This window comes from Pundamilia nyererei, unplaced genomic scaffold (assembly GCF_000239375.1).
Source record: "Pundamilia nyererei isolate P.nyererei 1_Seehausen unplaced genomic scaffold, PunNye1.0 scaffold00008, whole genome shotgun sequence".
NCBI classification, from domain to species: domain Eukaryota; kingdom Metazoa; phylum Chordata; class Actinopteri; order Cichliformes; family Cichlidae; genus Pundamilia; species Pundamilia nyererei.
This window is the reverse complement of record NW_005187409.1, coordinates 1234986-1250249: the sequence shown is the minus strand read 5'-3', so window position 1 is coordinate 1250249 and position 15264 is coordinate 1234986. Positions and strand designations below refer to the sequence as shown.

The 15264-nt window shown below is 40.3% G+C and overlaps 1 protein-coding gene across 1 annotated transcript in view; it reads right to left on the bottom strand.

The window, feature by feature from the left end:
- Positions 1 to 15020, bottom strand: part of LOC102196578 (ecto-NOX disulfide-thiol exchanger 2-like) — a 61974-nt gene extending 46954 nt beyond the window's left edge. The window contains exon 1 of the mRNA XM_013908253.1: positions 14892 to 15020. Coding sequence (XP_013763707.1) covers positions 14892 to 15009 — 118 coding nt within the window. The 5' untranslated portion in view covers positions 15010 to 15020. The remainder of the gene's footprint in view (positions 1 to 14891) is intronic.
- Positions 15021 to 15264: the final 244 nt, after the last annotated feature.

Here is a 15264-nt window from a genome sequence, read left to right as displayed (position 1 = left end):
AAAAAAAAAAAAAAAGAAAACCCAAAATGTCTTCGTCATCTTTAAACCATTTGCTGGAGGTCACTTTGTTCTTCTTGCTGCTGAAGACAGTCCTTTATAACTGGGGTAGTAGTCATGACGCAGACTGAATTTGGGGACTATCAGATTCATCAGATGCCTCATAGGGCTGTGCCATGCTGTCCACAATGATAGCAGTATTTAAAAACAACAACCCATGTCTGAGAGCAGTGTGCCAGCCTCTGATGACAATTTAAGGCCTTAAAAAAAAAAAGGAGCTGCTTCAATAATATGCAAGTGAGGTGGCTACAAGAGGTCAGACCTCCAACAAAGCCCCATATTTTACAAAATATATAAGGAAACTCTTCCTGGTAAAGATGGAAATAAACCCGTTCCACCACTTAAGGCAAAAACACAGCATTGACTACAACCAGCCTATTGAGGCATGTGAGGAGGAGATAGGAGCAGCTGGTGACTCAACGGGCAGTTGCTGGAGCACTCGCTAGTAGCAATCCAAATAACAAAAAGAACAAACAGCGGGGACTGATGCGGTTACGGTGGAAAAGAATGGCTTTAAGCAACTAGTTAGAGAGCTCAACACAAGATCCCACGCAGAAAACACTTCTGTTTCCATTTTACTATTCTATTCAGGCTCCTGAAGAGTTACAAGGTTAAGCTAGTATAACAACAATTAAAGTAAAAAGCTGAGCAGGTTTATTAAGGAAACACTTCCTAGGTTACCGTTCTGTATCACTGTTGGACTATAATGCTACTGCTGGCACCTGCTGGCAATACAGTTGCACTTCAAACGAGCTGTTTGCTGTTCAACAGCGAACAGCTCGTTAAAAAAAAGAAGGCTGGAAAATGACATTCACTTTTTTCCACTAATAAATGCCACTGCCTGCAAGCTGCAGTCACCTTATTTCAATATCATGAACATTATCACAGATTTCCTCTCACAATATAATCGTGATACATTTTTGAGGCGATATCGCCTGCCCCTAACGGGCAATAATGTAAAACAAAAAACCCTTTTGCATCTACCTTGGCAATTTAAAATATAAAACGGAGGTGTCTCGCTTCAAATACCACGCTTTGATTTAATTAAATGCACATTAAACAGACATGTCACTGTAGTGTCAACCCTTAATATCTCACTTCTCTCATTGCCACCTCTGAGGTCCACGTTTCACACAGCATACTTAATGATGTGAACAGACAAGTCATCCATCCCACATGACATGATCACGGAATTAAAACTGACAGTTTGCTGGGATATTTCAGCTCCTCCTGACATGAAACATGATGCAACTAACTTTCACTGTCGCTGCATTTGTAACTGCACTGTGTCGTTCTTACAGTACCTTTGGGTCCAACTCATGTTTATTGAATCCTGATTTGTAATCGGGAAATTTCAGCCTCTGATTCACCAACGCTTCCAGTAAAACTACATCGACGCATAACTTGCACTCACTTGCATCCAAATGTCAAATGTCTTTTCACGACTTGCTGCTTCCCCGCCTCTCTCTTACCCTCTTATACTTTCCAGGCAATTAAATTCCCCCGTCTCTTAACCAATTCGGAATTAACCAAGTTGATGCTGCTTTGAATAAACAGTAAAAAAGAAAACAGAAACATAATAAATTAAAAAATGGTTATGGGGAAAAAATGCCATTATGAAAACAAATTAAGTCCTGTAATTTTATGTTAAATTATGAAAATAAATAAAATGTATTATATAGTAATGAGTTGAGTTTTAATTATCTCCTGAATAAATTTGCAAATTATTGCTTAATTACAGCCATTCATATTTATTTATTTAATGTTGAGCACTTTGGGGGCTCCATATACGATGAGTCACAGTTTACAGCAATGCAAATAAATCACTGTGATAGGGCCCACCACCAGAAAATAATAGTAGCATGTATTATCTGTGATCTGAAGTCTGCTCATTTGAATCTTCAATAGCAATAAATCCATTGAGGAAAATATTATTTACTGTTCTTCGGTCTGCAGCATTAAGTGGAAATAGATGGCTATAGATACATTTCCTCATAAGTGATTCCCTCTAAATCTACTGTAAGAGAGGGAAGTAAAGGAATTAAATGACACTTAGTGAAGGCGAATAAAGAAATATGCATATTATCGAAGGCTCAAAATAGGTCCCTTGAGCAGGGGAGGGTGTAATAAATATGTTAGGCTGATAAAAATGGCTGAAGGATAAAAAGGAAATAGAGGCTGGATACTGAAAAAACAAACCCCCAAAAACACGGCCTCAAAAAACTAAAATGAGCAAAGCGAGCTACATCAAGGGAAAATGGATGGATGTGTGCTGATGACCTCAGTCTCTAACCAGGTGTCACAGTGAGAGGAAACAGGTGATAAGGACCCCTGTTGCCAGGCGATTGATGAGTTCTACATGTTAAAGTGAAGAAAAGGAAGATGGAGAGCAGCAAGAATGATAAGAAAAGGTTGATAGAGGATGGGGTGGTGGTGCAACAGCCTGAATGCCAAACAATATGTCAAAAAGAAAAGATTCAGAACTTCAGGACTGCCCAAGCTCCACTGTTCCCGTTTTAAAACAAGGAAACATGCTGGTGAGTTAATAACATATTTTGATACAAATCAAACTAGATCTCAGCTCATATGGAGAAAACGATGTGGCTGCATCAGGCTGCAATTTCACTGCAGCGCCGTTCATGTTCCCTCTAGACAGGGTGAGAAAATGTGAGCCTATGAATTTATCCTTAACCATTAAATGCCTGAGACCTGAAGCACGTATAAAGCAGAATCAAGTGTAATAAAGGAGATTTACAGCTTCCCTCCCCATCTCCATTTTTAACAATACAGGTCAAGGAGCACATTTCATCATGAATATAAACACACATAACTAACATATTTCCTCCTATGCTACTTACAGTCTATCCTGTAAATGGACATGGATGAAAATTTAAGCTTTTGTTTTTAGGATCTGCTGTGTTGTCAGAATTTACACTTACATTAGATCTTATGCACCGCTGTTTATGCCTGCTACAGAAAATATGTGTCAAAAGTCTCAGTCCTACTAAGGTAAAATACTACTACTACTACTACTACTACTACTACATGTCCATACTGTAATGGAGATCATGTGAGCATATTTGGGATGCTGATTGCAGATATCAGATTAAAAAACAAAAGAAAAAAAAATTTGGCACACTGTAACTAAGATGGATATTAAAATATCCACAACCTGATAACTACACGCAATTATGTGCATTGTAAGACAAGAAAAGCAAAAAACCCCAAAAAACACAAAGAACACACACCCCAAAAACAATACAATCTCACCAGACTATTACAAAATCATGACCAGCTGTTCCAACCACAGTGTAAATAATAAGCAGAATCTGTCACACAGTTGAAGGAGGAGATCTCATCGATCACACAAATCTAAGCTGGAAGACCACAGTTTGTGTGTTGTTTGCAAGCTCTGCTTTCACTCTTTGTTTGGTTACGTTCAGGCACCAAAACCATTTGAAGTGCTTAGAAAATATTGGTGGTTGCACCAGTATAAAAAAACAACAGGATATCCAGTGTGCTCAAATGTGACAGGAAGTGGTGACCAAGTCTGTGGAGGTGAGACCAGGGTGGGCTCACACATTGCCTTACCATTTCTACAAGCCTCAATCTTCTCTTACTTGTAGGAAAAAGAAAACCCAGTCATTAATAACTGTGAACATGGCAACACTGCCAACTATTGGAGATAGTTCAACACAGCTCATCTAGCTAGCTTTGGTACACTTGGCTGGTAATCAGGGAAACACCACGTTCTATTAGAGTTTCAATTCTTTAAAAGTTTTTCCAGGAACGTAGCCATTAGTGTATGTGTTACTAATCTGCAGGAGTATTCAGCCAAAACCCGAGTTCAAGCTTGAAATATATAGCACATGCAGTGGATGAATCCTTCTTTGTTGCCAATTTTACTTTTGTGGTTTTCTTCTGTTAAAGGTTAAAGTGGACCGATTTTTGCTTTATAGTTTTAAATAATAAAGAGTGTCTGTCTACAAGTAATGACTTTGATCCAAAAGCTCAAAACACTTCCAAGCAGTCAGATTCCAACAGTTTTCTTCTGCTCCTGGATGTGTACAGCAATGAGACTGCATGTCCTTAATATGGTCATCTCAGGCACACAGCTCAGTCTGCCAGCAGAAGCGCTTTATCCACTCGCAACCATGTAAACCCTTCTGTTTGAGAGGAGAGGAAATGGCAAGGTGCTAAAATGGCTTGTTTCAGACAGTGGATGAACTGAGAGGCTACACAAAGGCTCACTAAGAGAGAGGAGGGGGAAAAGATTTTAAAATGTGAGCCATACAAAGCTACTAGAGCCCAAAAATAAAACACGAGGGTGGAAATTAGCAAAAACAGGCAGGCTTTAAATTGCTGTCGGAAAACACAGGAAAAGTCCCGTGTTTGAGGTTACTTGGGTCATTTGTCTGTCATCTGTTGTTCTCCTAAGTCATCCTAGTGGGGGAGAGGAAAACAACAACAAAAAGACAGGCTAATATATGCGGCATTTAAGAAAATCAATACAAATTTAAAATCAATCTGAAATTCCATTCACAGCTGGCTGTGTCAAGGTGAAAGAGGTTAATAAAGACCTGTTCCCTCTAAGTACTAAGCTCCACTGTGATAATCATAAAAAGACAAGCAACCAAATAGCTCCATCGCCATCACACCTTTAACACAAAAACCACAGCAATGGCTGCCAAAACTTGTATTGAGAGACGAATTAAGGAGAAGGAAGACATTTAAAGGATCTTAGAAACTGAAGAATTAAACACTAAATTAAAGACAAATGAAGAGAAAAAATTAATCTAGGATTAATGATTCTAGGCCATTGTGATTTGCACAGTTATAAAAAAAGAATGTATAAGCGACGCGTGTGTGCTGCAGAATTGCTGCGAAAAAAAAAGATAAAAAATGATAAACTGTCTAAGTCGTGTGGGTTAAGGCACAAACAATTGTTGCTCCCAGAAACAGAAACATCTTCACAACGATGTCAGTTCAGCTTTAATAAACGAAGCTTCGGAAGCCTGTGGGTGTAACAATAATGGAGTGATACTTAATTGCAAATTTACCAAAAACCGAGGGGCAGCACATGCAAAATAATGAGGACATGATTGGGCACAGCTATAAGAGGCTATTACTTACGTTTAATTCAGTCAACCAGTTAAGCAAAAGGAACACTAATTCAGAGGCAAGCCCAGATAACAAGACCCAGATTTGTGATTCAACAATAGCACAATTGGACAAGGATGAGATGAAATGATTAGTCAGTTACTCAATCAGTCCACCAACAGAATACAAGGAGACCATTCTGAACTAATCAATACACACAAAATATTTGAACCGTTTTAACAAAACAAGACATTTAAAGAGACCGTCTTGGGCGCTGAGACTCTGGATTTGTAGTGTAAACATTAAACACGGCTGTTTATCTGGCAGCGGACTAGCTGGACTACTACCGTCTAATATTCAAAATATAATCTAAGGTAAAAATGGCGTCGAGTGATTTTCAGTGCAACTTTTCTTGTGTTTAGAAAACATTAACATTTTTGTATAAATGATGCATATTAAACAGTTTGGTGGAGATGCACGTCACACTAGCAAAAATAGTGTGAACTCATCGAGAGCTGAAGGAGAGGTCTCTCTGACTCGGTAGAAACCCCACAGAGAGACTTAGAGAGCACAAGGGTCCTCTTGTGTAAGAAAAACAAAAGATACCCGGGGCTGGGTCCACCCACACGTAGCCGCACATCTGTCTGATTGTGTTTACTACGCTTGTCTTTCAGCTTTAGTCTCTATTTTCTCCCAGTGTGCAAAACTGAAACGCACAAACATCTTCCTGCAACACCTCTTTCTTGTACAGTCACATGCATGAGTGCACACACAACGCTGGCCTCTGAGGTTATTCTACTCTCATTCATTTTCCTCTTGTTCTTCTTGATGATGTTCTTTTGATGTTAAACAATCTAGTTCCTGAAGGTTTGTTCAAAGTAATTACATTCTGAGTTGCCCGTCAATCAAGACGCGCAGATTTGATTATGTGAAGCTCCTGGCTATTAATGTCATCCTCCTCTTCCCTCCCCCGTTCTCCTCTCTGATTTCCAGGGTAAACGTCCCTTCTAGCAGAGTCAGCGGTGGGTGGTGGTGGGGGGGCATAGGCAGCTGCCGTGAGGCAGTGCTGGATAATATTCTTTAATGAGGCGAGCTACCCATGCCACCTGGAACCTTACCAGAGGCCGCCTCGCTCAATTTCTATCAAAAGTCACCCCCTTTACATTTTCATATGAACATCTCAGACTTAATTTCTTTTACTGCAACATTTCTTGTGAGCTGCAAGCTGCAGGATAGAGAGAAACTATCTACTTGCTGTTCATAAAAGTTATTTCATCTCTCTATTCGATTACATCCAAATAGGAATCAGTTCTCTTATGCTGCCCTCCAAAGTCCATTGTCTTCATCTGCTGCTTGTATACTCAAATCTCCATAAGAAATCCAGCTTTTAACAATATATAGCCTACAACAGGCAAACACATTTGAAGTAGATTGGTGAGAACGGTCAGAAAAGTCCTATTTCAGCAGCTCTATAAGTACTGTTCTATTTTTTTCCACATGTATTGTATAGTCGAGGTAGGGGAAGGCTTTGCCTCTCCGCTCTGTCCGCCTACGTGCAGCCAAAAACCTCTGGCATCGTCCCACTGCTGCTTCTGAGCAGTCAGCAGAAAGGGACACAGCTTTCAGTCCAAGGATTGGAAAACGCTTACGGCAAAGGAATGACTGTCATGTAATGTATTTCCTGATGTTAATCCAGGTGAGCTAATGCGTGAGAACGAGAGCGCCCAGATTCATATCCTATCATATGAGGAGTCCTTTTTAAATGAGTAATGAGGCATGACACTAACTTTTATATATTCCACAGTGTGTACAGTGGTGCAGGGGTTCGTGGCAGCTGTGGGGAAAGAAAGAGGATGAGTGGGAAGCGACAGACAAAGGAACGTTTGTTTATTCAGGGAACACTTGTCTGTCCCTGGAGTCTGCTTATATATTCTCCAGAGTGTTTGAGCTTGTGTGTGTATTCATGCAAATATATGTGCATCTAAATTAATTCTGACAAACTTGCAAATACGTGTGTGTGAAGTGTCGAATGCTTTCCTTATGGTGAAATGTGTGCGGCCAAGCCAGCATCTGCTGTTAGTCCTACAAATTTCTCTTTTGTCCAAAGAGTAGATTTGTCTCCAAATGTGAGAAACTAATCAAAGCCATCATTTGTGTGAAAACAGACATCTACTATAACGATTATTACAGAAGTCTTTTACTCGTCTAAAATGTGGTGCGAGCATTGAGCCAGTCAAAACTATTGAACTCTATCGTCTTCCCTACTGCACTTTACGCTAGTGAAACCTGGTGCTCAACAAGTGCAATTATTCAACACCTGAACGTGCTTCAACAACGTGGCCTGCGGCGAATCCTGAGAATTTCCTACCGGGACCGAATAACAAATGAGGAGGTCCTACGAAGAGCAGGCACCCGCCCATTAGCCGATGTTGTTGCTTTGCGGGCCATATTTTACGCCTACCCCCTCATTGCCCAGCTAAGATCACCATGACATGGCGTCCACGCACTGGCAAGCGAAAGCAAGGCCGACCAAAGACCACATGGCGTCGAACATTCATGGATGATCTGAGAACTGTCGACATTGCCTGGGATGAAGCTGAAGCAGTCACTGCTGACTGACATCGATGGAGATCACTAGCTGCCCGATGCGCCGCCCGGCGTAGGAGGAACTAAGTGCTAAGTAAGCAAAACAGATTTAACCTTATAGCCAATAACTGGCAATTTGTATTGACCCTAATAAGAGTTAAAATGTTACTTGCTGTGGTCACTCTAACAGTGTATTCATATTATTGGAAAGAAATTACTGCAATGGTTATTTCTTTGTCACTGGGACTTGATGGGCAAAGCCATATTAATCTTGACCACTGTTTGATGTGAAAGACTATTTATATTTAGCACATTTGTATATCCGAATCCATCAACAATATTCTGAGACCAAGAATAAAAACAACAATTTTACGTATATGTGTTTATATTCTTTGCAATGTGGCATCAGGCACCAGCTGTTGGTTGGTGCACATTTTAGTTGAATAGTTCATTCATATCAAAAACAAACAAAAAAAGAAAAAGAACATGAGATAAAGTCTGTGAAATATAGTGATCCATTACTGGCATTATTAGAAGTGCGAGACACTGAGCGACAAGTAATAATTATAGAATCTCTCTCAAAACAAAGCCTAATAACTGTGTATACAAAAATGAAGGAGACTACTTCGATTTTCTGCATCAGAAACAAACAAAGATCGGGAACTTGTGCAGGCTTCAAATCAGGCCAATTGCTCTGCAGAATGGCGGTTACACTATACTGTCTTAAATAACTAAAACCATCTTGGGAGGTCTGTATGTAGTGAGAAATGTACAGGGGTAACTCTATAGCCATAAATCTGGTTCTGCTTATAGTCTGGATGTGTGGGACTAAAGGGAATACTTACGAAGGGAGGGGAAATACAAGGTGAAGCCCCTAGGAGGAGGACATGCGGAGGATATCTGTGTCAGATCTCAAAAATCTTGAAACCAGATGTTCTAGTTACTGTTTGCAACATTTGTTCCATTATCACAGTTTTCACTATTTTAGCTTTGTGACTGTTAAAGATGTCAACTTATCCACGAACATTCAGCTCAGACGACTGCACCATGTAATGTAACCAGTTGTATTACTGCTGGTTATAAGAACAAAAATAACCAGATTAACAACTTGAGCTTTTTTGTTTTTGACTACAACCTCCCCTCTAAAATTCCCATGGCACTTTCAAACACTGGATCACTCCCCATGATGTTGGGGGAAGACTGACTGTCAAACTCCATTACCTCCGAGTCTTCTGAATTCCTGACAAATGAAAGGTTTCACCTTACGATTTGAACTGCTGGTATTCTACATACTAGATCACACTGCACACAGTCAGCAGAATAGCACGACTTCACTAAAAGTGACACTGTTAGAGTTCAGGACCATACACTCCAATCAATATTTCCTACAGATACAATAGACCCCACCTTCGCTGTCACACGTGGGTCAGATTCTTTACATTCAATTGTCCTGAAGTCTGGCCTTCCGATCAATAGAGTTTGCCATTTGTACTGGATGTGCGTTTCCTCCCCTGCTGAGATGCAATTTGCCCTGCTGCCTCTTCTCCTCAGATGATTTGTGTTATTTGCTTCTGGGACTGTTGTACTTCTCTGCTGAGCTGTGTGGAAAAGCTAGGCCTTGTCAACAACCTCCTGTACTAGTAGGCTCCAAGCTATCGTGTTCATTTACCCTTTACACTAAAACCTACCACACCTAGCTGGTACCTTGGGGCTTCAATGTGGCTGTAATGTGAGTAACTACTTCTTTGGCTTATTTTATTAGACCTACTGAACTAATATTAGCACAATGGCATAAGTTACAACATCTACTGCATATGTGCATGCGTCTGGTTTTCTAGTCTCTGGTTTCTTTCGGTTCTCTGCTCTTTTTTGGGGGGGTGGGTGAGAGTTTTCTTAAATATCTCAAGCTGATGCTGGTCTGCACAATTCAATGTAATTTACATAAGCCAGAATAACACTCCTTCCATCAATGCAGCAGGCTGTAGTTTGACATTTCCTAAACTAGGCTACTTATGGTGCACTGTTAGTCCATCAGGCAAGGCGCTGAACTCGTCAACTAGTGTTTCTTTTCAAAGTTCTGTTCAAGTACTACTTTGTGCACATTTAAAGATGGTAATCAGTTACTACAACTCAATTCCTGAAGAAAAAGGAAAAAATCAAAGTTCAGCATGCTGATTTTACAGATTTTTCTTTTTTCCACATCCACAAAAACCATTTTAAACAGGAAATCAAAGAGTATGAAACCCCTGAAAAGCAAGCGGATCCCTCCTGTAGGACATGCATAAATGCAACAGATATATTCATTTATTCAAAATTGACAGAAGCAGCAGCAGTATGGGGACACTGAATTAGTTAGGTAAATACAATGCAAAGAAAAGGAAAAAAAATCAATCACAAAAGCCTTCAAGCAACTTCTAGGAACCATCCAGCACCAGTTGGAAGCAGACCACAAAAATCCTCTGCAGCATAAAGATCATAAATCATACAGTGTGTACAACCTCACGCCTATTGCCCGAGTCCAATCTCTCTCTCTGTGTAACACAAACACACATCACAAAACTTTCTAATATACATAACCATTACCCAGTCCATCTACAGAAATAAAAGTGTCATCATTGTAGATGTGCACTAGACTTTGAGAGGCTGCAGAGAGTTGAAGGCTATGCCCACAGAAGTCTGTTTATCCAGCTGTCTGTCTGGATAAACCCACTTGGCTGGAGGCAGGGAAAGACTCTGCAGTGTAGAAATACATTCTGGGCTCACAGTGGATGAAACAGAGGCAGACTTTAATGTCTCGGGAAAGTGGTCTGGCACAGGCAGTCCGTTTAATGAATGAACCTAGAACTGACATAAAAATCTCACATAACTCTACATGCAGGAAACATATGACAAAGTGTACTCGTGCAGAAATGCCGTCAAAAATCAAAGACAGACAAAAAGACCGAGAGAGTGTTCTCCCCATTGGTTAGAGGTGAAAATAAAAGGAAAAAAAGATGATGTACAGTCATGATGGGGAATCAATAACTAATCCACCTGGATTTCTTCAAAGGCAAAGGTGCCCTGGCAACAAATGCTGCATGACAGCATAAGTCTTTGATGAGTGTGTGTGCCTCCTGCTTCGTGTTCAGAGATTTCATAAGAGTTCATAATGAAACGGAAGAATCTAAATTTACCAAAAGAAACCTCTACGACAGAACTGAACAGTTTATGAAAGCTGAACGCATTTATGTATAGTGGCTAACCTTGAGCTATTTTGTCCTACTGAGATATTGCACACAGCTAAAACAGGCAAAGAAGATGGTTGTGCTCAAGTGGATCCACTTGCATGTTTTTTTTCAATTAGTGGAAAATGCACTGGAGGAAAATGTAAAACTCCTTCTGACTGGAGACAGATGATAAGACAATTCGCACATTTCAATATTACATATAATTATTTTTGTGGTGTTGATCTGGTTGAGAAAGCATCAATTTCCATTTCTGTACAGCCTGCTGACAGAATACTATAAGTTAGCTGTCAGCTGTGTGTTTATTTATTTATTTTTAAATAGGGTTCGAGTCCAGATGTTCATTGCAGAGTAATTGAATAAAGTCTGAGTGTTTAAGAATTTACTGGGATGAACTCCGTTCATAAAGAGCAGATGAACAGCAGATCTTCTGATTTGGCTCAACCCATCACCCTTCTGAAATTTCTTCTGCCATCTAATGTTTCACTCTAATCGAGATTGAAATGCTTTGAAAGCTGAAGCTAAACCCACCACATGGCATTTGCCTGATGAAAACTCTTCCTAAGGTCGCGTGGGTGTGAACAAACAACACTTGACCAACATCTTCACTCCCTTGCTGGTTTATTGCACCTCTTGGAGTGGAATAAATTACACCTCCCTCTCTCAGCTCCATCAACATGATACTGCATGAAGTCAGTCAGCTCGCATTAAAGGCAATCAAAATGTCAACATGCAAGCTATAATACAGCTAAAATAATTTTAATATTAAATGAAAGCGTTATTGTAGAAGTAACCAGTAAGAATGTGGTCGGGTGAAAGCACATTGATCAAACCATTGATCAATGTGCTACAAGCCTGGTAAAATATACCTAAGAACCGTACTGAAGTGTAATTAGCTACTTCCAGTTATACACTACCAGTAATCTTTTATGATGGAGCTGAACTGAGGCATAAGTCTAATGAGACAGCAGAAAACATCTGTGTGGGTGTGTCGGCCTCGAAGCCATTCTTTCATACACACGCACAAACACACAAACACGCACAAACACACACTGTTTTCCTTCTTACCACATCAAAATCAGGTTGTAAGATCGACCTGAGGCAAACTTGTCTGAGCGTCTGACTAAGTTTAAAAGCAGTTTAATTGGCCTTTCTCACAGCAGACATTTTCCTTGGACACGCAGGTGCGGCTAATAACACTAATTGCTGCATTCCATCTACAGGTGCGAGTTTCACGGATCTCATATTGTGCACCCTGGATTACTGGTACGGGCGTCATTAGTGTTTTAGTTGTGTGCCTTTTCTGCTATGAATTTAAATTACTGCTCTGAAAAGGTCTTCAACTGCTGCAAATAAAGTTCCAAGAGAGAATCTCAGTAGGGGCCATCAGTCCGCTTCACACATACACTTCAGCTGCAATATAGACTCTTGAAAAGATGTGTTTATGTCCACCTTCCAGCATTGGTCTTCATCTCAAATCTGTGTTGTTTATTCTGACTGAACCAGAGTCTGGTTTGTTTCCTCCTTGAACTGATTTGTTTGGGGAAGATCTTAAAACTGCATCCGTAGCTGGATGTTGACCAAAATGACCACCAAGTACACCAACTGACTTTGCCAGTTTAGGCTGAGAAGCTACCAAAGGTGGGTGTTTTGCAGAAAATACAAACCTTGTACAGTCAGTCTTCCAGCAGCTAGCTGGAAAATGAATTAAGGGCTGACCTCCTCTGTAAGCAAGTACATTGCTCTCTTGCCATTTGGTTGGACAGAACCGTCTTCAAGACCTCATCCCTGTGTTTACTTTCCTGATGCTGCCCCAGACACAGAAGGAACCGATAAGCAAAATGAATGTTTTTTTGGCTGAAATCAAATCAAGGAAACATGTATTTTTCATTCTTAGTCAGCAATATGGAACTTGTCTGGGATGGTCAGATCAGTGTTAAAACTTTCAAACAGGCAAAATCTGTCTGGTTTCCATCTTTATGAGACTTTTTTGGTGTCACTTCTGACTTCTCTTTCTCTTTACTGGAAAGACTTCTACTATATTTGAAATACGCAATGCCTGCGTCTGTGTGTGTTTCCCTTAATATTTCCTGAGGAGTGCATTTGGAAGACAGTTCGCCTCCAAGTGCATATACACACACACACACACACACCAGCCTGGCATATTTCAAATATGAAAGTGCATTTCAGCTAAGAAGTGGGAAGTGATTTATAAAAGGCTTTAGGGAAAGGCTTTCAACTGAGAAGAGAGAAAAGACATGGCAGAATAACTCTTCAGAGATGGAGAGTGGGAGGTTGCTGCTGAACCTAATGTTATAGATAGCAAAGCAATCGGTAAGGCTGGATATTTTAGCGGTAGATCGGGACACAGTAGCTCAACCTGGCGCATACAAAATGCACTTTGAGGTTGTAAGAGTGTGGGATAAATGAGCAAATAAATGAAATTTCACCGTTCTAATCCCCAAAACGGTTCCAAACAGTTGAAGCAGCTGCTTTTAAACCAATGACTGATTTTTTGTCATTGCTTGGTGCTGAGCGATAATGCAGCAGATATAATACAATACATGCCTTTAGTGCTGATACTGGTGTATTTCATTAAAACAAAGGGAGAAACTATGAAAACGTGCGTGAATGTTCTTGTTTGATAAGCTGATACAGGTGTTTTGTTTTGTGTCCTAAGGACTAGTTCGGTAATAGTGTTTCATATGCATCCTTTAATGCATTTAATTAATGGAAAGCAGAGCGTACAGAAGGCCATCGGTGTCAGCGTGTACACAAATATATAGGCATATGTGAACCTGGCTGCAAGGAAACGTTAACTTGCTAAAGGTGGAAGACAAAGAATGACCGATTACAAGTAACCTCAGCATACATTTGTTTTTTAACAGTTCTTTTATAACTTGCATGAAGCACAGAGTTTGAAAACAAAAAAAGCTCCTTTTAACTGATCCTAGTGGGACTGAGTCATATCAGCATCTGTCAGACAGACTTGCCAGTTTGAAACAGATTACCAGCCTGCAATCCCATCTTGGTGACTCAGCTCATCCCGTTTAAAAAAAAGAAAGAAATATGCTTACTCTAAAATGACCAGCGTGGCCACACTGATGACAATCCACTTTGCTCCACAGCAGCAGTCAATCCACACTTGACAATGCAGTCAAAGAAAAAGAGCTACAAATCCACAAAGGCCCCACTTCACACATGAAATGTCATCTTTTTCGTTCTTACAATGACATTAAAATGCTGTGCTTGAGAAGCTTTGGAGGCGAACTCCAGGTAAAAACTTCGATTTGCTTTCGTATAGCACTTTCCTTCCACGTAAAACGCTGTTGCCCGTTGGCACATACATGAATACATCAGTTTGACGATCCCACACACTTAAACACTGATGACACTTCCACAAGAAGAAGCTGGAAATCTGACCAGTGAACACCTGATTACAGGTTGACCCGTTCCATCTCCGAGCTACAGCCGCCTACACGCTGCCTTTTCTTCTCCAATTTGGTTTAATAATCTCATTATTTTTCCTGTCTTTAAAAGGAAAACAACCAGAAGGAAAACACTGTAGCCATGATGAATAAAATGATTATCATGGGAATGGATTAACAACTAGAGCTACATTTCTGAAGCGAGCACTTCAACATAAATCACCATTTTAGATGAGAAGAAATCAGGTAATTATGCCAAAAATGCAACTGCAATAAATGCAATAATTCAATTCAACAAAAACAAAACATACTTGGCGTTGGGTCACCAATATCTGGGAACTGCAGACAGCAAAATGATGTTTCCAACATGTGTAAAATCAAACTCTGATGCAATTTAACTGCGTTATATGAGGACAACTCCTCCCATATTCATATTTCATGCTACAGAGTCACATTTTCAACACAAGATTGGTTCTTATATGGAGAAATCTGGTACCTGGCATGAGAGGCTGTCCAGTTATTCCCATGGGAGGCATCCCCAGGTTATTCATAGCTGTCGCCCAGGCGTTGGGGTCTGACATCGGCATCGTAATCGAGTTGGAGTCCATTGTCATGTTGCAGATGCCTTCTGCAAAAGGACAAACACACACAAAAAGGGATAAGGAAAAGCGTCAGCATCAGTCAAGTGACTTTCAAATCACCATGACAAAAAGGTAACGGCAGAAGAAGAGCCATGTTGTGGTGAAGACCGAGGTAAACGACTGTTTTTAAGTGTGCAGTGCTGTCGTGGCATGTCTAGTTGCCAAATTGTTGCTTTAAGTCTGTGTTCTGTCTGAGGCGAGGCTACCGTGACCCTGCAGTCAGTCTGA